Source organism: Emys orbicularis, chromosome 11, assembly GCF_028017835.1.
Source record: "Emys orbicularis isolate rEmyOrb1 chromosome 11, rEmyOrb1.hap1, whole genome shotgun sequence".
In the NCBI taxonomy this organism is placed as follows: domain Eukaryota; kingdom Metazoa; phylum Chordata; order Testudines; family Emydidae; genus Emys; species Emys orbicularis.
Window position 1 is genome coordinate 37,303,012 of NC_088693.1, and position 22,716 is coordinate 37,325,727.

The 22,716-nt window shown below is 39.1% G+C and overlaps 1 protein-coding gene across 1 annotated transcript in view; it reads right to left on the bottom strand.

Moving 5' to 3' along the window:
- The window catches only part of STK39 (serine/threonine kinase 39), a 167,702-nt gene that overhangs the window by 50,279 nt on the left and 94,707 nt on the right, over positions 1 to 22,716 (bottom strand). Inside the window, exons 11-15 of the mRNA XM_065413496.1 lie at positions 17,732 to 17,800; positions 16,692 to 16,814; positions 16,531 to 16,563; positions 12,598 to 12,660; positions 11,950 to 12,017 (exon numbers count right to left, since the gene is read on the bottom strand). Of these exons, the coding sequence (XP_065269568.1) occupies positions 11,950 to 12,017; positions 12,598 to 12,660; positions 16,531 to 16,563; positions 16,692 to 16,814; positions 17,732 to 17,800 (356 nt within the window). The remainder of the gene's footprint in view (positions 1 to 11,949; positions 12,018 to 12,597; positions 12,661 to 16,530; positions 16,564 to 16,691; positions 16,815 to 17,731; positions 17,801 to 22,716) is intronic.

A 22,716-nucleotide genomic window follows, 5' to 3' on the forward strand; every position in this document is an offset into this window, starting at 1 on the left:
CAATATACATAAACTGGAATGAAATATTTTAACATGTGTATAGCTGTAACTTCACATTTTTGGAGTACTGGGATGATTATTATTATTACTACTTTAAGAGGAAAAACAACAGGAGGAATCCTTTGAGGTACCCAGTTTCTATTTTATTTATCCTCATTCTGTGGCCCCATGTCACACTCCAACTGGTGTAGTGGGGTTAGACATGGTGCCCTATGCACCTGCTACAGAATAGTACTTGAAAGTCATGTGAGGTGCTCCATCCTCCCACCATCAGATACAAACATCCAGGCTCCTACGTGGCTGTCTAGCCCAGCTGACAGAACACTAACCTAGGACCCAATAGAAGAAAACATCCTTATTCAGGAAGCACACTTAGCCCTTGCTTAACTTCACACATGTGCTCTAATGCTTTTGTGAATCAATGCCCTAATGTTCTTGTATTAAAAATACGAGATTCTCCACGCATGCAAATTGGTTGGAGAAGAAAAAAAAAGTTTACTGAAAAGTAGCTTCTTGAGGATTCACTCTGTGTGAACGGGACATCTTCCCATTCTGCATGGTTATCCTCTGTTTTTCAGTTACTTTTTGAAAAACAAAACGGAGAGACAGTCCCTCTGAATATGTTTCCTATAATTCCAGGTCATTGTCAAATGCAGGGTCACTCCTGCTTTAACTCAATACAATTTTTTGGTATAAACAAATTGGGTGCTGAGGACTTGAGCCTGCTTCCATTGAAGTCAGTGGCGAGACTTCCATCAGCTCCAACGGTACAAGGAGCTGGTTCTTTGTAAGTAAATATGGGCCTGATCCAAAGCCCATTGAAAGTAATGGGAGTTTTTCCACCTATTTCAATAGGCTTTGAATCAGGCCATACAGGCATACTTGTAAGTTCCCCTGCCCTACAAATATTAGGTACCTGCTATTCTAGGACAACATTTGTTTTTAGCCTGCAGTTTTAGGAATCCTCAGAGTTGGAAGGGTTTTTAAAAATGAAAATAGAATATTTAGTACTGGTTTCTGGCACTGGTCCCAGGCCAGACCTTCCTTGCTTCAATATAAATATTCTACTAAGTTTTCTGATCATATATTGCCAAGAGAAAGTATAATCAAGCTAGGCAATCACAGAACGAGAGAGTGGTGTTTTAGAAGCGTTCTGGAATACAAGGGCAGAAAACATTTTTCATTTAAGAACAGATATCTCAGAAGTGCCTGAAGGCTGGAGAAAGTGTTTTAATTAATCATGGTGTACATTTTATACCATTGCTCCATAGCTAAAACTAAAATTTACTTTTTCCTCCTTACTGAAGCATGTGCTATTTTTCATGGAGCAAAATGGCAAGTTTTAAGGGGCAATATGAAATGTAATTAAACACATTTTATGGTCTGTACCTACCAAATATGCTTTAGAAAGCTACAATAAATAGTTCAGTTCATATCTTAATGAAACACTTTCATTCACTTCCTACATTGCTGGAGCTTGTTTTTGGAAGTTTTTAATTTCTGTATGGATTGCTCCTGCTGCCAGTCTCCATACAAACCTACCCTTTCACACCTGTTGCAAAAGCTACAGCCACTGCAGCTCATTGGATTGCTACTACCATCATTTAATTAATTGGTACAAAATGTTATGTAGCCACCAATGGACAACAACTGGAAAACAACTTGCCAGGTGAAGAGCAAATTTAAGACAACCCCTCCACAGCTGACCCATCCCAATTTAAAATGAAACATCAGTATGTAAGGCTTAAAAAAAAAAAAAAAAAAAAAAAAAAGATTACATCAGTCATAGGTACAAGATGAGAACCCTTCCAAAGGATGGGGCATATGGATGAGATTTATGATTTAGCTCATAAATTGCTGAGATTGTATTCACTAGTGCCTCAAACACTCATTGGTGTGTGATAAATATACACAGATTTAGGCTGATGATGAGCTGTAATACACTAAAACCAGAGCAGGCCTGCAAAACAGTCTTTGCAATTTCCAGTCCCACCTAAACAACCTCAAACCAAATTCTGTCCTTTATCCCACTACTTTGCACAGAGACAGCCCCAAATTAGCTGGCTCATTCTAAGGTGTGCGTGCATGTGAGTGAGTGAGTGAGTGAAAAAAGGCTCCTACTGCACATGTGGAGCCAAGCTGCTTGTTTAACATCAAGGCTATCTTGACAATGAAAAATGCTAGAAATGCACTTTTAGTTCTTAAGGTGCTGCAGGTGGTGGCTCTTAAACCAAAGAGCCTTTACAAGGATGGGGATACGCGTAGCAAGATAGTAAGGAGGCAGAACGAGAGGAAAAAAAGTCTATTTTTCCTTACTGGTCACTATGTCCTGTTAAGTCATGGACTGGCAGGTTGCAAAATGGACAGTCTGTTTACTCGTTATTTCCTTTCTGGAATGGAACTCTCCATCAGTCTGACCCAGCCTGCATGGATCTCCCTGGGAATTCAGTTCTTTGGCTAGTGAGAGGAGCATAGGCTATGTACCTCGTTACACTGAAAGGCAATATTCAGTTAAAGCTTCACTTATATGCTATCTGCAGACTTCGATATTTCTCTCCGTGTTTGTATCCATTTCTCTACAACATTTTCTTTGCTACAGGACAGCATATAAGGTTTGGGGCGTTTTTTTAAAGCTATTCTTGGAGTGTAGTAACAAAGAAAAGCAATGGTAAAAATACAACTTGACTAGTGAAAAACATATTTTTATTTAAAAAAATGCTTGATTAACTAAAGATGGCCAATAAAATTGTACCATCTTAGAAAATAATATTCATCATTGGCCAAAAACAGGCAGGAGAGGTTTCAGTTAAAAAAGAAAGCTCTCCCCTCCTCTAGAAGTAGCTGGAAGTGTCTGAAAATAGAGTCTGATAATGAAAGTGCAAAAATATTGCAATTTATGACAATGAAGGGCACAACTGTTTATGCATACAGTAATCAACTTTTATTGCACATTGTAGCACATACTGTGGATGTAGATGACTTTCTGATTCTGTCAACAAGTTAACTAACCTCCCCACCCCCCTGTGAAGTATCCGTATGAAAGGGATTTGTCTCTGTGATAAAATACACCATGAAGGGATAGCTCAATGCACCCAGTTGAAGGAGTCAAATCCACATTAGCTGTGTGACTGAACTAAGGTGAGACATTGCATCTTTTTGACTAACAAAGGGGAACAAGTTCAGATTCAACATTTAAAGCCATACTGGGCTTCTGTACACCTTGCACAAAAGAGACAAGGTATCAGCAGGTTGACATATTCCCCAAGTACAGAACTGTGTAGTGACCAAGCTACCTAAAGCAACACTACAATTCTTCAGAAGGAGAGTCGGATTAGTCCATTACAAAAGGGTTGGTTCTGGACAGTGATTTCATTTATTCAATCAAAAAAAAAAGCCTTGTGGCAAGTTCTAAAAGGAACATGCATTTCTTGAGGAGAAATTCCTTTAGTGTGCAAAAGGGGCTTTTGAAGAGGCCTAAAAGATACCTTAGGCTTAGGCAGGAGCAAAATAAGCTTGTTAAAATTCCAGACAACTTAAGTTGCTTTATCAAAGCTTTCCTGAATGTGTGCGCCCCTTTAAATGGGAGGCTAAATTTTTCACCTCTGATGTTGTATCAACATGCTAAGATAACAACCAAAGAGTTGAACTGAGTTGAATCTAGTTGAACTGGAATAGAATAGAATAGAATAAGTTACTAGCTTCCCAACTGACCCCTTTGTCAAAAACATGATACTGTCTGATTAGCATCTGTCTAACGTTGATGGGTATGACCTGACTAGCTGATCAAGGAGAGAGTGTGAAGTATTCTAGTAGCGAAGGTAAACAAATATTGCTATCCAATGCATCCGACGAAGTGGGCATTCACCCACGAAAGCTTATGCTCCAATACATCTGTTAGTCTTAAAGGTGCCACAGGACTCTCTGTTGATTGCTACCCAAAACAGCTTAAGATCTCTCTCAGAAGGGTGCATCAACTTTTCCAGCCGGGGGCTAGTCTCCCATAGGCAGAGCACCCTGAGTAATCAGTGAAAGGTAATATGTATCTGCAAGGACAGAATTTGGTTCAAAGTCTGCAGATGCCAGAATCTGTTGGAGGACGACAGTACTTACTACAGCAGTCAAAATTGTATTCATCTTTATAACTGCTAAGAAACATTCCAGTGCTTTAGACCACATGACAAAAGACTGCAGAAAATGTGGAGGACCTACTTTCTCCTTCACTGTAAAAAGGAGACTGACAAAAAGAAAGCCTATGTCACTGTCCAGGTTTAAAGCTTTCAAGCATTGAGAGTTGTGTACATGACTTTTACCATTCAGTGTCTCCAGGGCACTGGAAACCAAAAACTGAAATCATTCTCAAAAACACAGTAACCAGGTGTGCCTGCATTTGATAAACAGAACAAATCCTCGGACACTCCTTACAAAAAAGGACTGGAATGGAAAAGTGTTTTAAATGCTAAGGGCTTGTCTACACTGGCAAGTTTCTGCGCAGTATAGCAGCTTTTTGTGCTCAAACTGCAGACATGTCCGCACTGCCAAGCCACTTTGTGCACAGAAACTCCTCAGTTGCAGCGCTGCAAAAAAAAACACATAGGGCAAACTTGTGCTTAATTTCTATCTGCTTGAACAGCATAGGTTCAAAATGCACTTAAAGTCAGAAGAGAAAGCCCCATGAAATGGAGGGTGAAAAATGTCATGTGTTGGGTGACAATGTGGATTTTATATTTTTTTCCCTCTTACTGAATGTCAGGCAACAGCAATTTGACACATCAAATCATGTGACCATATCCTTCTAGAGATCTATCATGTATTAACAAGATTGAGACAACCACCATGTTTGAAATTTTCCCTTTTTGGAAGGAGAGATGGTGGGAGAGAGAGAAGCTTGTGATTTACATACAGAGCAGGATGAGCCAGGGAATCAGGGACAGAGTGGTGAGGTCAGAGTGTCCAAGATTTGGGCATTCTTTACCTAGGACGACGGAGGCATTGCGAGATTGTTGTGGAGGAGGGAGGTCTCCACCCACAAGAGAAAGTCTATTTAAACCCGTGGGAGACCCCTCCATTTTGTCGTCAGCTGGCTAAAGAAGGAGCCTCTCCACCCCCCAGAATACTGGAAGGAAACTGGAACAAAGGACAGTAACTACAGGGGGTGTGAGCGATTGCTGGACCCAGGCTAAAAGGAGATTAGCCTGTAAAAGGGAGCAATCTGTATTCAGTGTTTGATTAGACATAAATTTGTGCATTTTGTTTTATTTTGCTTGGTGACTTACTTTGTTCTGTCTGTTATTACTTTGAACCACTTAAATCCTACTTTCTGTATTTAATAAATTCACTTTTTACTTAGTAATTAACTCAGAGTATGTATTAATACCTGGGAGAGCAAACAACTGTGCATATCTCTCTATCAGTGTTATAGAGGGCGAACAATTTATGAGTTTACTCTGCATAAGCTTTATACAGGGTAAAACGGGTATACAGGGTAATACAGGGTCATTTGGGTTTAGACCCCATTGGGAGTTGGGCATCTGAGTGCTAAAGACAAGCACACATCTGTGAGCTGTTTTCAGGTAAACCTGCAGCTTTGGGGCAAGTAATTCAGACCCTGGGTCTGTGTTGGAGCAGATGGGAGTGTCTGGCTCAGCAAGACAGGGTGCTGGAGTCCTGAGCTGGCAGGGAAAATAGGAACAGGGGTAGTCTTGGCACATCAGCTGGCAGCTCTGAAGGGGGTTTCTGTGATCCAACCCGTCACAGCAGATACATTCTTTAGAAAGGATCAAATCACATACTATTATAACCATTATAAAACTGTTTATTTTACTCTAGGAAATGGACTTTTAGTTTAGTAAAAATGATAATTCACAATAATTTATGGATAAATAAGTGTGAACATTCTTATTTCTTAACATTATCTCCACATTCAACTTTCTAAATAAAATATGCAATTATGCAATATAACTACCCCATTTGCAAGTGCAAGTGGAAAAGACTTACCCCTCTTGTCTTTCCACAGGATTAATTCATCTGGTTCACAAGAACTACCAGTATATTGAATTAGTCTTGGGGCAGTGTCAGTTAATCCTTTATTCCTTATATCCTACCAAGATCATTGCTGTGTGGCCAGAATACCATACAGACCCTTTCAAATCCACCCACAGTATGTGTATCAAGGACCTCCTGCAGTCTCGGAGGGTCACCATTCCTTTTTTCCTGCTCTTTAAAATTGGAGGTAAGCCACCATATTTTGGCCTTCTGTGGAGAGGAAGTAATGTATGTTTCCATGTTGTTACTCGTAATGATGGTTTTGAGGACACCTGAATTACGAGTTATTTTCTCATGACAAGAGGATACCAAACACTAATGATTGTAGGTAAGGGAGAAACATATTAACATGTAGGTACTTTGAAATTCTAATGCTGTCAAATAGGTGTAGCTATACTGCACACAAAGTATAGACAACCTTTTGAAAAGAGAAATATTTTTCAGGCCATTGAATAATGCTAGCAATGTAGTCTCTTGAATGGAATTTGACTTTACAAATACCATTGGTATACAGTAAATATTTAATACCAAAGGATTTCAAAGCAATTTGATAAGTTATATATAGGGATTACTTTAAATCAACGCCTCTGGGGTGACATGCACTAGCTGTTTTACAGTGCATAGCAATACCATACAACAATCTTTCTAGGGGCAGGAAATGAACAACTAAAACTGCAATAGAGAATCTAACTAGATAGAATGTAATTACTTAAGACTCAATAATGCTACCCTTGCTCACACCGAGAAGCATCTTCCTCCACGGTAGTCCCATTGACAAGACTACTCACTAAATACAAGTTAAGGATGGCAAAAATCAGCTACTCAAATTGAAGCTCGCCAGACCAGCAGAGCTCAATACTCAGATTCTTATAACGAGTTCCAGGGAATTTTTAATGATGGCTCTTTGAGAATTTAGAGTTGTGTAGCTTATCCAAGAGGCAGCATCTCTAGCAACAAATAGTACGCCCCTACCCAGAAGACTGAAATCACCAATCTAGGTCTTGCATGGGATATGTCCAATAAACTAATGACCCAGCTAAACCTTCTTTAGCTTGTGAAATCTAACAGGACTATCACAAAGCAGCATGGCTTTGAGACATTTGGCCTAGAAAGGAACCAAGATACACCCTAAGATAAATTTTCTTTTGTGAGAATCAATGTAGCTCTGCACTTTTATTCTGCTGTGGTCACTAACGACAAGTAGAAGTTATTTTTGTGTGACCCACCACTGCTTATTTCAGCATAGGTCTTTAAAAAAGTCTCCAGCAAACAGAGCTGCAGAGGGAGTAAGTAGTGACTAGTCTACATGAACACTTTGGACAGTCTTGCAATCATAGATTACAGCTAATTAATTCCTGCGTGTATTCTGCTGGTAAATATTTGCATTTTTTCCAGCAAGTTCTAAGGATTTTTTAATTTTTCAAAGGTACTTGCTGCAAACTACTAATGACACACACTGAGTCATTTTGTTTTGAACCTTGTGAATGTCCTCCAGTGGGCTTAATGTCATGAGTGCTTGAAGAGTGAACTTTCATTTTAAGAAGAGTTTTCAACATTTTGGATGAAGAAGGATGTTTTAAAGTTCTCAGTTCTGCCATTCAGAGCTCAGCTCACAAAGCTTATTTGAATATAAGTTTTCTTTTAAAGATTTAGGACAGTAGCATGCGACGTATTAGGAGAAATGTGTTTCTTTTTAATATACTGTAGTTGGTAGCTACTCCATGCTAACGCTAGCTCTCACCTTTACGGATCATTCTAACAATTCCAACAAAAATTCTCTGAGGTGTTCAAATCTGTATTGGCCATAAAGACTTAATGAGCATCTCAGCAGGAAATATTAAATGAGTTTAAAAATCAGCAGAGGAGGCAGATAAAGGCAAAAATCCTAAGGAGCATTCTCGCTGCTTACCATTTTGTAATCCCAACTGAATGTAGCATGTTGCATAGCAAACTACTGACCAAAGTCACCTTATGTGCAGAAGACAAGTGCTTTTTTCCTCCATTTTGAATGCAGAGGTGATGGGAGCAACAGTGAGATACACTTAGTACAATATTATGCATATTGACTATATCATGTACAGAGTTTTTATTAGCTGCAACTGTATGACTGAAGAATTAGTGTACTTTTCCACTACGGAATTAAAAAATTGACGAAATATATGTTAATTATAACATATGCAGACACACACACAGTTCTGGGCCAGAAGCAGCTTTTTCTATACATAGAAATGTCACAACTTTAAGGTCCATTATCTCAGGCTGCTGGTAGAAAGGAGAGTCTTATGCCACTGAAGACTGAGGGAAAGTTCCCCCCTTCCAGTATGACCCTGGACTTGCTTGTAGTGATGCAGGGCCCCAGCTAAATTAAGTCATTTGTAAACATTTTGATGCTTTCTCTGAGCTCTGTTCAGTTGGGGCCCAAGTAACAAAAAGCACATGGTTTCACAGATAGACTGACAAGAAGTAGGTCTAAAGATTAAAACCTCTTCCCAAAAATAGTTTTTCTGTAACGTGTGATAAAGGAACACTTCATGGTATGGTCTGAGGGTTTTATTAGCACTCATTTGGGATGATCTGCCACCCTCTCCACCTCCAGAATATTCAGAGACCTAGGTCCAGCTATCATAATAAAACTGGATACTTAATAAGCAATTATTATTATAAAATATTAAACTATAAACTGATTATAAATATATGCCCAGTGAAGCCTGAACCTCTTTTTACATGTAAAGAACTTGCAATTTCTCCAGCACAAGTTCTGCTCAAGTGAACAGTCACATTTCAAATCAACAACAGAATGGAGAACAGAACCCAGGAGTTTCCCAGTCCCTTCACCACCAGACCACAACAGCCACTATTAACGTACCTATAACGAGATTAAAAGCAACGCAAACAATTTAATTTAAAACAGGGTATACTGCAGGACCAATGAGCCTAGACACTGATGTTCTACAAACACCCAAGATGGACTAGACTGGTTTTAGAACTGGTTGAAAGTCTGGCCAATAAAATTTTATTTAAAAGAAAAAAAAAAGCAGTAATTTTTAACTAGCTCTTAATAGATTGCTAAATTATAGTTGAGTTAATTTAGTAAATAAGAATCAAAGAACCAAAACACACAAACCAAGTTTTAAGTGGTAGTGTAACAAAGCCTCATTCCCCATAGGTAATGCAGCTCTTGCCATGTCCAAACTGGCCCATACCCACTTTCCTTTTTGGCCTCATTAGTGAAGAGGAAATGCAGCTCATTTGCCTTTGACTGACAGCTCAAGCAGTTCTCATTCCTACTTCGCCTGCCCTCCAGTCAAAAGTCAATCTTCACAATGGAGGATTAGCCAGAGGTTGTCCCAATTTAAAAAGTTTACACAACCCACAGGAGGCATCTTAATAGAGGCAAAGCTTATTTTGCATAGGCCATAAATAAAGACAAAGTTCCTAGCTATTATAAGCCTAAGTTTAGTTAAGAAAATTAACTAAGCAAAATGAAAAATATTGGAAGCTTCATTTCAGCCAGCTGCTAACAGCCAGTTGTCTGACAGTGCCTCAGAAAAAAGGCTCTTTGTTAAGACCCAAGAAGTCTATTTGCATTTATGGATCTTTCTGCTTTATAGAAAACAAGATTCTTTATTCCCCTCCCCTGCCAAGGAACGATTTGCACCTACCACATACTTGTAGCCAAAGAGTCCAGTTACCCATTATGGACTTCCAACAAACTTGATTCACGAGTCAATATTTGCATGAGCAAGAACTAGTCACATAAATAAGGTTTTGAAAGATCAGATCCTATATCATTTTTAAAAGCCAGTTTGTAAATCTGCCTCATCCTTCACCACAACCCCAAGAGATATAGAAAACAAATGGTAACCTCTTACATCCCATCATTTCAGAAGGGGTTTTGTCTGTTGTCAGCCATACCACCCCCTCATCCTCCTGTCCCACCCCAAGCACAAAGTAACTCTTTTGGCAATACTCAACTGTGAATATTTAGCAAGATAAACCTTATAAGCAGCTGTCACAAAACTTATTACAACTTACTCATACAGAAATGGCATTAAGATTTAGAAATATAGTACATAGTCTATAACAGAATTATAATGTGTTTTTATTAAACACACACACACACCCTTCACCAACAAAAACCCAAATAGAATTCCTCTCTTCCACTAAATCTCAGTATAATTACCTGTTCAGAAATTAACCTCCCCACACATTCTACCTCACTGCTTCTCAAAGCTTGATTCAGTGTGAGTGATTCTGAAAAAAAACAAAAACTAAAGGCCCATTTTTCCTTAATCTAGTAAAAAGCAGTCAATAGTTTCTTGCTTTGCTTTTAAAATATAATCTACACAAAGAATTCTTGAATCCACTTGTATTCTATTTTGTTGATATGAAAGTAAAATCAAAGGATTTTCATTGCACATTCCTAAACATGACCCCCAGCTAGCATTTCCAACTACATCTGTTCTAGTGGTTTATTTTTTTTTTATTTAGTTTAATTCTTAGAACATTAGTCACCATCTTCCCTAAGTGCAATATTCAAGGTTTGTGTTTCAAGAAACTACCCCAATTGGTCAATAAATCATTATGGGAATTCCATCCAGAGTCCCCAATAAAGATCACGATCACATTGTGTTACACACTGTACAAATACATGGGAAGATACTTATGATCTAAGTGGAGATAAGGTGAAAATGAGTATGAAATAGTCGAGGAGCAGATGGAAAGATGAAGGGTAACAATGTGACTGTGCTGTTACATAGCTTGGCTGCTGCACAACTTGATTCCAAATCACTTTAAAGACTTTTTTAAACAAAGTCACTTATCCCTGACTCCCACACAACCCAGCCATTGTTGATTGGGCAATCTCTTGTAGATGTCACAAGAGGAGAAGGATAGCTTTCTGGATTAACATAGGATATTTAGCTTTCTGGATTAATCATGTAGATATTTTACTGATTTCTAATAAAGGAGTTTTAAATTTTATTGCCTTCAGGAAAATCACATGCTGTACTTTTATATAGCTGTTTTGTTTCTGGCTTAGAGTCGACAACTATTAAAAAACATTTGGCTATAAAAAGGCCATTTGTACTCCCTTCATGTGTATTTGTGCTAATTAAGTATAATGTCATAATACTCTTATTCCCCCCCCCCCAAAAAAAATGCCTGTGGAAGAGATTATCACCTCGTTATCTGCATGAGCAGAAGGATGACAAGTTTTGAAGTTGTGTTCCCCCGTAAATTACTTTAAATAAATTAGCCATTTAAGGAGACACCCTATGAAAAATACACAGAAAGGTAGCTAGCTTTTTGTGAAAAAATAGTTTTCTCTAAGAATAAAGCTTGATACTTAACAAGCAATTATTTTATAAGCAGCTGTAAACTGATTTTATTAAAATATAAACTGACTTTCTTCTACTGAATAAAAACTATGAAGTCAGACATCACATTTGTCTCCATTTCCTAAAAGACTAAATGTTCTTTCAAAAGATACCTGTCATTTCTCCACAGTGGCTGATCAAACCTGCTAGTGAAAAATGTTTTGAGCAGGCAACTTGTAATACAGCCATGGTTTATTTCTGTCAGAGGCTGACTGCTGAAGTGTGAAAGAAACTCATTAAAAATCACTGACTGTGATCCTGCATTGCAAGGAAAAAAAGAAAATACTTAATGAAGGGTATACGTAGCCTAAAGCCACATTCAGATTCTGCTTTTCATTTTCCTCTATTTTAGTAAGCAATTAAAAGACACCAATTAGTCATGGGAGCACAATTCATACTGGTCATACTGGGAGATTAAAGAGGTTAATATTTTTATTTTATGCTAATGTTATGGAAGTTTAATGAGGGAGATCAGGAATAACACAGTCGACAAAAAAGGAACGCTAAAATAAATAGATTAATCCTTTACCTTAATCTTAGAACAAGATTCACTGCATGTGGAACTTCAGTATATTCATCACTAACAGTAGGTAGGGACTATTAAAGAAAAAAGCAGCATGTAAGTTACAATGGATGCCAGACAGAAATGTTAAATAGTTTCCCAGTTACAGGTTTGATGCAAGCATAAAATATTGAACATGTACTCTGACTCTCAAGCACCTTTTAAGGGCTTTATTAAAGTGCTAGGTCTAAAGTGCAAGTGAAACCTGCAGAACAGTCTGTGTATTTAAATAGATTACAGAACCACAAATCATGGAGCTTAAATTAGGGCGCTGGATTTTTCTCCACTCAGCATCAAATTCTGATAATCTATTAAGTAATAATTATGGAGTTAGAATACTGAGCCGTTCTTCAGTTGTTTTCACACAGCACTAAGTTTCTAGTCTTATTTCTAGTTAAATCTTGTTTCTAGCCGTAGGTGGAGAACTAAGAGTCTACCATGATTGACCTCACCAGCTTTGCCAAATCTTTATATTGGAATCCAAGTTTGTTATTTCTGTCTCCATCTTCATGTTATCCTTTCCCCTCCATCCCCACCATATAAGAATTTGTACTTCCCTGAAATCTAAAATAAAAAATAAAAAAAAAAACCATAAACTATAACTATTGACAGTACCTGAGGGTCTTGTATAGATAGATTCTGGATCTGTTCTGGGATATTAGTGGCATTCATGGAAATCTGTTAAAAGATTATGATGAAATCTTTATGAAAAGTGATTTTTAAAAAATCCATACACCACCAAAATAGTTTTATGAATGCTTGGTTTTGGACAGTGATGCCAGTTAAGGAATACTTATTAAGAAAGCAAGAAAAAAAAAAAAAAAAGGACACCACACATTTGAGATTCATAAAAGGAGTCATTTTAACATGTCAATGTAAGTACTGTATGGGCACAAATTTAGCATTTACTGAAATTAAAGAATCCTTAGTCAGCAAGAGTTTAAAAAGAATGCTTTAGATTAACTAATTTGTGTCTATAGTAAGACTACAACCTTTTTACGTGTGTTTCTACATCTACTATAGATACACCATTTCAAAGTGATAGTCTTCATGGGGATGGGAACCCTGACAGGCACACAGCACAAATGACATGCTCCACGTATTTTGCACATCTTACTCGGACCACCTCTGATCCAAGGCAATATCCTACAACATTTAGAGATGTACAGACATTAACAGAAGAATAAGAACGTTTCCTCCACATTTCTAACCTAAACAGTAACCAATTCCTAACCAGCAAGGAAACTTTATACAACCCCACAACTCTTGTCCTAGGAACTAATTACTGATTTAACAGAGTGGACGATTCTGCATGTCTGACGTACCAGACGTTTACACGTACATTCAGAATGATGACTCTAGAATGAAAGGAACTGTCTGGTAATCCCACCTTCACACAGCAAAAGGGAGACTTAAATAGAGACCACTGCTTAGAGAACGGATGCCCAAATTATACTTGGAGAGACATCAAAGCTGTGAACAAACTACCGCCTTACTAATGAAGTCCACTGTGGCCTTCCACATCTGACCTACTGGAGTGGGCTAAGTAATTGACAACGAAATTTGACTGGCTGAGATAGGAGGGATTTGGTTAAGTCTGGGGGCAGGAAATAGGGGGTCACATTGTGTAAAGCTGGAAAAGCACGTGCCAGAGAGCAGAACAAGGCTGGTCGCTGCTAGACTTTGTGGAACCCAAAGGAAACAACATATCAACTTCCGGGACATAGGCCATTGGTTGGGGAAGGATCAGCATCCACTACAGAGCCATAGCATCTGCTGGATGTGAACAGTTCCCAGGGTGAGACCATTTTCTTTAAACTCTCCAGTATTCTCAGAGAATAAACAGAAATGAGCAAGCCACACTTAGAATGTTTAAACCAAGGTAGAATGGCAAGCAAGCAGATGAGTCTACTTATTGAACCTGAGCAGCTTCACTTCTAGGTGCCATGAGCTTATTGTCAGGTGCGGCTTTCCTCTATTAAATATCAGACGTATCAAAAGAGGGTGTGGGCTCACAGGGGCATTGCCTAAAAGGACCAGGATGGTCTGGAAGATCATAGGCCCTTCCTGAGAGTGCTTGGTTAAAGCACAACAACATTATTTATGGTGAACCTTTCCACTTCCACCCATCATCCCAGATGTAATCATCCATAAGATTTATTATTTTAATAATCATTGTATGTTACCCTGGTTCCTGGAAAAGGAGAACAGTAATGGAAAATAACGTTTTGCAGGGAGAGTTTCAGATACTGAGACTCATAACCGTCTCTGGGCGATACAATACCTGTGCATCTATAAATGCCAGGGGGTCTCCTGGACCGGATATCAGAACTAGGCTGCCTTTGTCTACACAGTTTTGTATTTCTTCCTTTCTACAAGAGCCAACTTCATTTAACATCCAATCTGTAACCACAAAGCAAACTGAATAAGCCATAAGAGCACGGACTTCCTAGATCTTTGCCGGATTTGAGATGGGCCTGGGACAGTCAGAGGAGTTACCTGATGGTTTGGTTCTAGCTCTGTTAAACCTTAACTTTTCTGAAACACAGATCTTGCAAAGACAGAATGCCTGACTCCCTCACTGGCTGAGTATGTTCCTGATTAAGAGGATTTCCACAACTACCATTCCCCAATAAAAGGAAGAAAGCTCTACTTTATCTAAGATTTTCATGACAGCAGCTCATAACCTTCATGACAAAGCTCTCCTGCCAAAGATGAGAGTGACCTTACTGCAAGATGTGGAGACGTCAATGAAGAAACAAAGGAAATTCATCACAAAGCAGATGTTAAACCATTTGATTTTATAGATTGGGAAGCTGTGGGTCCCTTAGTTACTCCAGGAGAAGTCTTACCACATGGAATGCATAAATGAAGACTCTACAGGGCAGATGATAACTCCAAGGACTTCAGGGCCTGGTTTACTTATTTCATCCAGGAAATTTTAAGGGAGAAATTTCCTCTTGTGCTCCTTTGACTATAACTATACCAGCCATAGATGTACTGTCCCAGACACAGGTTAGGCTTTTCCATGGGAAATCTGCACAACTAGTGCAATTATACTAGATGAAAATTAATCAAGTTTTCTTTGCATCACATATGGCTGATGAAGGCATAGTCACCACGCAGAAGACTGCCACCTAATCAGGCTTCCTTCCTCTTTCAATGGCAGTAATTTCCCATGGAACAACTTGGAAATTTTTGGAGAAATGGGACAAGAACCTGCGTCCTTGGCAACTACTTTATAAAAATGGCAAATCCTTCAGAAGAAAAATATTTAGGCAGAATCCGTTTTGGCCCCTTTAAAGTCAGAAGCTTAGCTACAGACCCTCTGCTTTACGTTAGTCCAGAAGGGTGGGCCAACTACTTCACTAATCACCCAGATAAAGAAATCTCTAAGTAGACTGTTTTCAGAAATTCCAGATTCTTGATCTACTAGCAAAGACCCAATCTGCTCAATCTATGAGCTCTGGGATTTACTGGGCAGATGATACAACTTTCAAATACTTTAAAGGAAGGGGAAAGAATGTGTCAAATCTCTGATCTATTCAAACAATATATATTTTTATTCTGAAGGTCACCTCCAGCTCTGAAGACTGATCTAAATAAGCAGCAAGAAGTTCACTGAACAGCACCACAAAGCATCTCAGATCTTAACAGCCACTTCCAAAGGGATGAGCACACCACATGTTAACTGGTTCCATGTTTGAGAGAGTCAGGCAGGAAGAAGTTGAAAGATTTCTTTTGAATGTCAAGGAAGAGCACTGGGGTCAGAGAAAGAACAAGCACAGAATTCAGAGAATCCTATGGTACCAAAACTTTTGCAGACTATCAGCCTCTATGTAGGACTCGGCAACACATCAGTTGGGATTGGAGGATCCAAAGCTACAGGTGAAGAATGTATCCGTTTCATACATCCAATAAATAAGCATCTGAATAGAACTTTGACAGTAAACCAGAAATCCTATTATTCCATTTATACATGGCAGGAATCCTTCCTAGTCTCAGCATAAGAAGATGGCATTTAATACGGTATTTCTTTTGTGTTTATGGGTGACTGAATCAATCTATTCTATTGTAGCACTGTACTGAACCATTATACTGCATATGGTATGAACCATTCTAATTACCAGTTATGCACAGTACCGATACAGATTCTAAAAGGCTGAAAATTCTTTGGAGACATTTCAGCTACAGAGAAACAGCCATCATTAGTGTGAGGGAAAAGGTAGTAATTAGTGTGATCCAGTTTTGAAGATTCATTAAAAATAGCCAAATTGCTCATTTTAAATCAATATTTTTTACTAGACTTCAAAGCTAGAAAGCATGAGCAGAATCTGCTTGAATTTCCTAGCCGTTTTACCCTGTGAGTGCTATAAGTTAATCACTCCAGGCCCACCTGCATAACCTTCATGCTCAACCCCTACTCAAAATTATTTACTACTCAGCAGAAAGGCTGCAGAATCAGGCCCCTACAATTTTAGGGGCTATCACAATATTTCCTCCTACCCAAGCTATTGTGGGGCAGTAAAGTAACAAAGGATGATTTACCTCTGTATTCTCCTCTTCTTTTACTCTTCTTGACTGTAGAAGAAGTAGTTAGATATTAGCTGTTGTAGTATATTTTATACTGTAGAAATACTTTTCACACAAAAAATGAAAACACTACATTACTTTGCTAGTGTATCAGCAGTTAGTAGAAAACAACTTACCTTTTCTTGAGAAAATGCAGCTTTGCCTTCTTCACTCTTTTCATCCATCTCATCATCACTCCACTCCCAGTCCCCATCTTCCGTCTTATGAAGATGGCCACTAGAGCCAGGTACTCGTCTAACCTGTGAAAAATGAAACAATAGATGTTTAGTTCTTGTACTTCAAAAGCCTTACTTGCATTCTGGTAACTAAGTCGACAGTTACAGTATACATCAGCTGTTCTCCAATGCTTTCATTTCGTAGTTTGATTCAGGAGAGAGGTCTTTCCATGGATCACCTCTCCTGTTAATACTTAGGCTTTTAAAAAACATTTAAATTTTGTGTGCCATCTCCTTGGACTAATGGCGATTTATAGACCATCTTTTGAGAACCACAATACTTGGGGCCAGAACCTGCAAGCAATTACTGTACATCGCACTCACTACTGTGGAGTAGCCCTTTTCTCTTAAATGGGACAGGCCGTTCATGGTACTATTCAAGGTTAAAGTTATACATACTATTGTTCATAGGATATGAGCCTTAAGCATTTGGACTTTTGAAGTGTTTATGCAGAAATGTTAGTTGATGTTAAATTGCTGGATTAAAATAAAGTTCCACCTCTTTCTGACCCACAAAATACAATCCCTAAAAATATATATATATATATATATATATATATATATATATATATATATATATATATATATATATATATATATATATATATATATATATATATATATATAAATATAAAAATGTGTTGCTGTTGACATGGAACAGATTTAATATGGATGGAGAAAAAGCTCTTAAAGCAAAAAAAAAAAACCACTCTGACAAAGCACAAAAATGTAGTGAAAACCTATTAAACACTTCTGACCTTTAAAGTAAGTTTGGATCTTTATAAATAACTCAGTAAAACGCATTCAGGCATGACTACGAAAACAGGAGGCATGCACGTAGCACGTTGCAGACTGGGCAAATGTATGTATATTAGGCAGCCTAATGAAGCACACACCAGGAGCATCCAGCAGCTAACTCCTAAATTAAAAAAATCAAATACCCTTCTGTTGCCATCTTGCTCTTTCTCAGAACCTGACATCATGCCTGTTTTCCCAGGATTCTGCTCAACCTACTTGAGCAAAACAAAACAGAATCAGACTACTCTTAACACACCTTGGAAAGCATTTATGAGACTCATGAGATTGCTAGAAGCACAGCATGATAATCAGCAGCCACACTGGTGTTTGATTATAATCAGTTTCCTTAATTATTTCAAATGATCAAACCAAGAAACAAGAAGTAGTCCACAGTGGAGAAATTTAAATGCCTTTGCAGTTAAACTCAAGAGGATGCCTTTTTAAAAATATGGCCCATTGTACTAAAAGTATAAAATGGAAAAATTCTCATTTGAAAAAAAAAAAATCAACACATTGCAACAGGAAAAAGGGGACTATGAACAGTTGTATGGTACTAGCCATTAATAAGTAATGGGGAGAACTTGTCATGACTGGGGCTTGGGTGGTCAGAGTCGAGCCAAGGGTCAGAGTCAGAGACCAAGAACAGGAAAATGGAACAAGGCAGGAACAGATCAGGAAAGTAGGAACCAGGAGCAAGGCAGGGAAGTAGGATCCAGGGATAAGTCAGGAAGGCAGGGTTCAGGAACTAGGTGAGAAGGCAGAGTTCAACGTAGCTGCCAGACAGGAATTCACCCAGTTATGTGGACAACTTCCTGTCTCACTCCTTCTTTGGGTTTAAATAGGAAGCCCTATTTAAATAGGTTCTGGAATTCCTCCAATCAGAGCCCAATGGCAGCCTTCTAGATGTAGCTTCAGGTTTCATGGTCTCTCTACTTGGTCAGTTGGTAGCAAGCTGCTGAGTAAGAGCAGGACAATGTCAGTCAACGGGGAACCCTGTGGACCCAGGTTTGAGACTCGTGGAGTCATGATAGAACGATGCATAGAAAGCAGTTTTCTGTACAATGAGAAATGCCAGATAAGATACCTTTTAAAGTTTTCTTTAAAAATAGTAATAATCCTTTGTAGTTATTACTTCCTTAATCAGGTCTAGATATTTAGCCTCCAAAGGTTAAAAAGGATAGAGTAGCTCAGAGGTCTACACAACATTTTCTAGGCTCTTACAAAAAGATGACAGTTTGATCCAGATTTGGTTTTATTTGTACCATTTCTCAGAAGAAACCAAAGTCCAAAACTAGGTGTGCCCTGCTCTGAAGTTCATTTGTTTATTTAATCCTACCATGATAATGGTCACTACAGGCTGTGAAGGGAAGACAAAGAAGTCACTACCATGAGAGGTGCTATTCTGGAACACTGGAGAAAAGAGAAAAAGCAAATTCCCACTCAGACAGGATAGAGAATTTTTGGTTTTGCTTTTTAAATAGATTAAAATATACATGGAGAGCTAAACTTGCAGAATCCATGCGATGGTGGTTACTCTCCAGTAGCTGCTTACTGCTAGCTCGGGAGCTACATAGCACAAGGTAGACTGCAGGGGATTTTAAAAATATTGGAGTGTGACCATTGCACTCTAACGTCACACCACATATAGTACCTATTTGGCTTGACAATGAGAAACCAAACCAAAGAGGTTTAAAACACCAGCTTCTAAAGAACTATGCAATACTATTAATACAATGCAAAAAGCTGCTCTGCAACCTATTTTAAATATAGGTGTCGAATTAGACAAACAAGACAACACTATTATTCTTTAACAGCTGCACTGAAAACTCTGAAATTACACCAATCACAAGCCAAAATGTACTTTTTAGACATGTTATTTTTGTATTTTCGACATCTATAAACCTTTAGAGCCTGATATGCTCATGCACTACACCTTTTGTGCTTAGTGCAGACACTTACACCTATATTTTCAGTCATTTGGAAGACCTCTTCTAATATAGTTATTTTAATGGAGTTTAATGGTGCTGGCAAAGAGCTGAAAGAGAAAGCCTTACTGATGAAGAATGAGTGTGCTTTAAGTTTTTAAACCAATTGCCTTTGAAGAAGCAATAAACAAATGCCTCAAGGAAAAATATTATCATCAAAATATGGTGTTCAACTGAATAATTTTTTTGAAAGTTGTCTGAAGGCAGAATAAGTGCAAATCTAGGCCAGTAGGGATCAGCTGGACATGAAAGACCACAGAACACATGGTTACGTGAAGGAAAATAGGAACCTCAGCTGCACCAAAAACCCCAAGCCACTGAACAATAAGTCACCTTCAAGGATTGCAACTGTGCAGAAATTCTGCACAAAACATTCTTTATATGCCATGAGAGCTTGACATTTATGTTCTCCACAACTGGATTTTGAACAACTTGTGTTTGCCAGGATCAAGTGTGGATTGATTGACTCAATGCAAGCTCAGTTTTAGTTTAAACCACAGTCATCTTAATCTGCATACTGTCAACAGGTACCAGTGAACTTGTTTAAGTAGGCTAGAGTGGGGAGAAGGAGGTTAATGGCAAAGCAGTGGCGGGGGTAGGGAGGTGGGGAAGAGCTGCACTCTTGTTTCCATCTTTCACACAACCTTACAACTGGCAATATCACAGATGGGTCAGAACTATGCTAACGGGAAATGCTCATTGCAATAGGAACATTATCTATCTTGAAACATATCCTTAACATTGTGTAGCCCCCACACCTTCTTCAGTTTTCTAGTATTCCTGAATTGGCTTATTCACATGTTACTCATTTGTAGACATATGCACAAAATACATTTAAACAAGTATATTGAGGCTGATGTGAACATTCAAACTAGCATTTAACCACTTGCAAATTATGGAAAATTAACATTTACAAGCCAGAACAGCAGAACAAAATTGAAATCTAAATCATTGATGAAGATATTGAACCCCACTCAATACGCCCTTCCAGCTGGACTGTGAGCCACTGATAACTACTCTCAGGGAACCGTTTTCCAATCAGTTATGCACGTACAACCTAGATGGAGCTACTATAAGGTATTTCCCTAGCTAAAAATCAAGATACACCACAACTACTGCTTCCCCCCAGCCACAAGGCTTGTTGCCCTATCAATGAAAGCTAGCAGGTTGATTTGACACAATTTGTTCTTGATAAATCCATGCTGACTGTTAGTTTACAGCTTATGTTCTAGGTGTTTGCAAACTGATTGCTTAATTATTTGCTCCATTATCTTTCCAGGTACTGCAGTTAAGCTGATTTATCTGTAGTTCCCTGGGTTGTCCTTATTTCCCTGTTTACAGAGGGGCACTATATTTGCCCTTTTTCCAATCCTCTGGAATCTCTCTCGTCTTCAGTGACTTCTTGAAGATAATTGCTAATGGCTCAGATATCTCCTCAGTCAGCTCCTTGAGTATTCTAGGGTATATTTCATCAGGCCCTGGTGATTTGAAGACATCAAACTTGTCTAAGGCTAGGTCTACACTACCCGCCTGAATCGGCGGGTAGAAATCGATCTCTCGGGGATCAAATTATCGCGTCTCGTCAGGACGCGACAATCGATCCCCGAATCGACGCGCTTACTCCACCAGCGGAGGTAGGAGTAAGCGCCGTCAACGGGGAGCCGCGGAGGTCGATTTTGCCGCCGTCCTCACAGCGGGGTAAGTCGGCTCCGATATGCCGAATTCAGCTACGCTATTCGCGTAGCTGAATTTGCGTATCTTAAATTGACCCCCCCCCTGTAGTGAAGACCTGCCCTAAGTAATTTTTAACTTGTTCTTTCTCTATTTTAGCCTCTGATCCTACCTCATTTTCACTGATATTCACTATGTTAGATGTCCAATCACCACCAACCTTTTTGGTGAAAATGGAAACAAAAAAGTCATTGGCATTTCTGCCATTTCCGGTTATTGTTTCTCCTCCCTCATTGAGTAATGAGCCTACCCTGTCCTTGGTCTTCGTCTTGCTTCCAACGTATTTGTAGAATGCTTTTTTGTTACCCTTTATGTCTCTGGCAAGTTCAATCTCATTTTGTGCCTTGGCCTTTCTAATTTTGTGTATATATTTGTCCTTTGACCTAGTTTCCACTCAAACTTTTTTGAGTTTCAGATAATTGAAGATCGCCTAGGTTAAGCCAGGGTGGTCTCTTGTCATATTTCCTACCTTTCCTCTGCAGTGGGATAGTTTGCCCTTACTAATGTCTCTCTGAAAAACTACCAACTCTCTTGAACTGTTTTTCCCCTTAGACTTGCTTCCCATGGGAGCTTACCTACTAACTCCATGAATTTGCTGAAGTCTGCCTTCTTGAAATCCATTATCTTTATTATGCTGTTTTTCCTCCTACCTATTCCAAAAGACTGAAGTCTCCAGCGTGGTGTGTGAATAAAATACAGCCCATTGATAAAGTATCATTTTTGACCTTTAATTAAAGCAGCCCCTTTCATGCCGTGGGAAATGTACTTTTTTTTTTTAAAACCACGGTCAGACAATGTGCTCTCTTTCCCCTCCCCCCCCCCCCCGCCCCTTCCCCTTCCTTTCAAGGCCTTCCACCTCCACACAGGGCAAACACACGGCATCAGGAGCCTGGAAGTGTGGGCCAACCTACTGCAAGCAAGGAGAAAGAATGAGATGAGCTGACAGGAGAGCTGCTACATGAAACAAATCAGTACACAGAATTCCGGAAGGACCAAATGGCATATCAAAAGGATACAGATGAAAGATGGGAGGAGAGAAAGAGGCTACAAAGTGCGAGGAGAAATTGATGGACAAATTCCTGGAGCATGACTGCTGGTTGAGGGAGGAAGACAGAGCACAGCAGGAACTGTGGGCAGTTACTTGCACTCATCACTGCCAGGCTGCAGGCTCCAGTGCCACCTTCAGCTCCTGTGCCACAGCGAGTCCCCTCCACACTATCGTGCCCTGTAGGCTATGCATCATTTGGACAACTCAGGGGGTGGCTGGATCATGTCAGGGGCAATGAACAATAGCAAATGGAACAGATAAATGTACCCTGTGCATTTATACACTAATACAGTTGCAGCCCACACATACAAAATGACCAGAAAGCCCAAGGAGAATAGAGAGACAACCGACACCCAGGAATAGC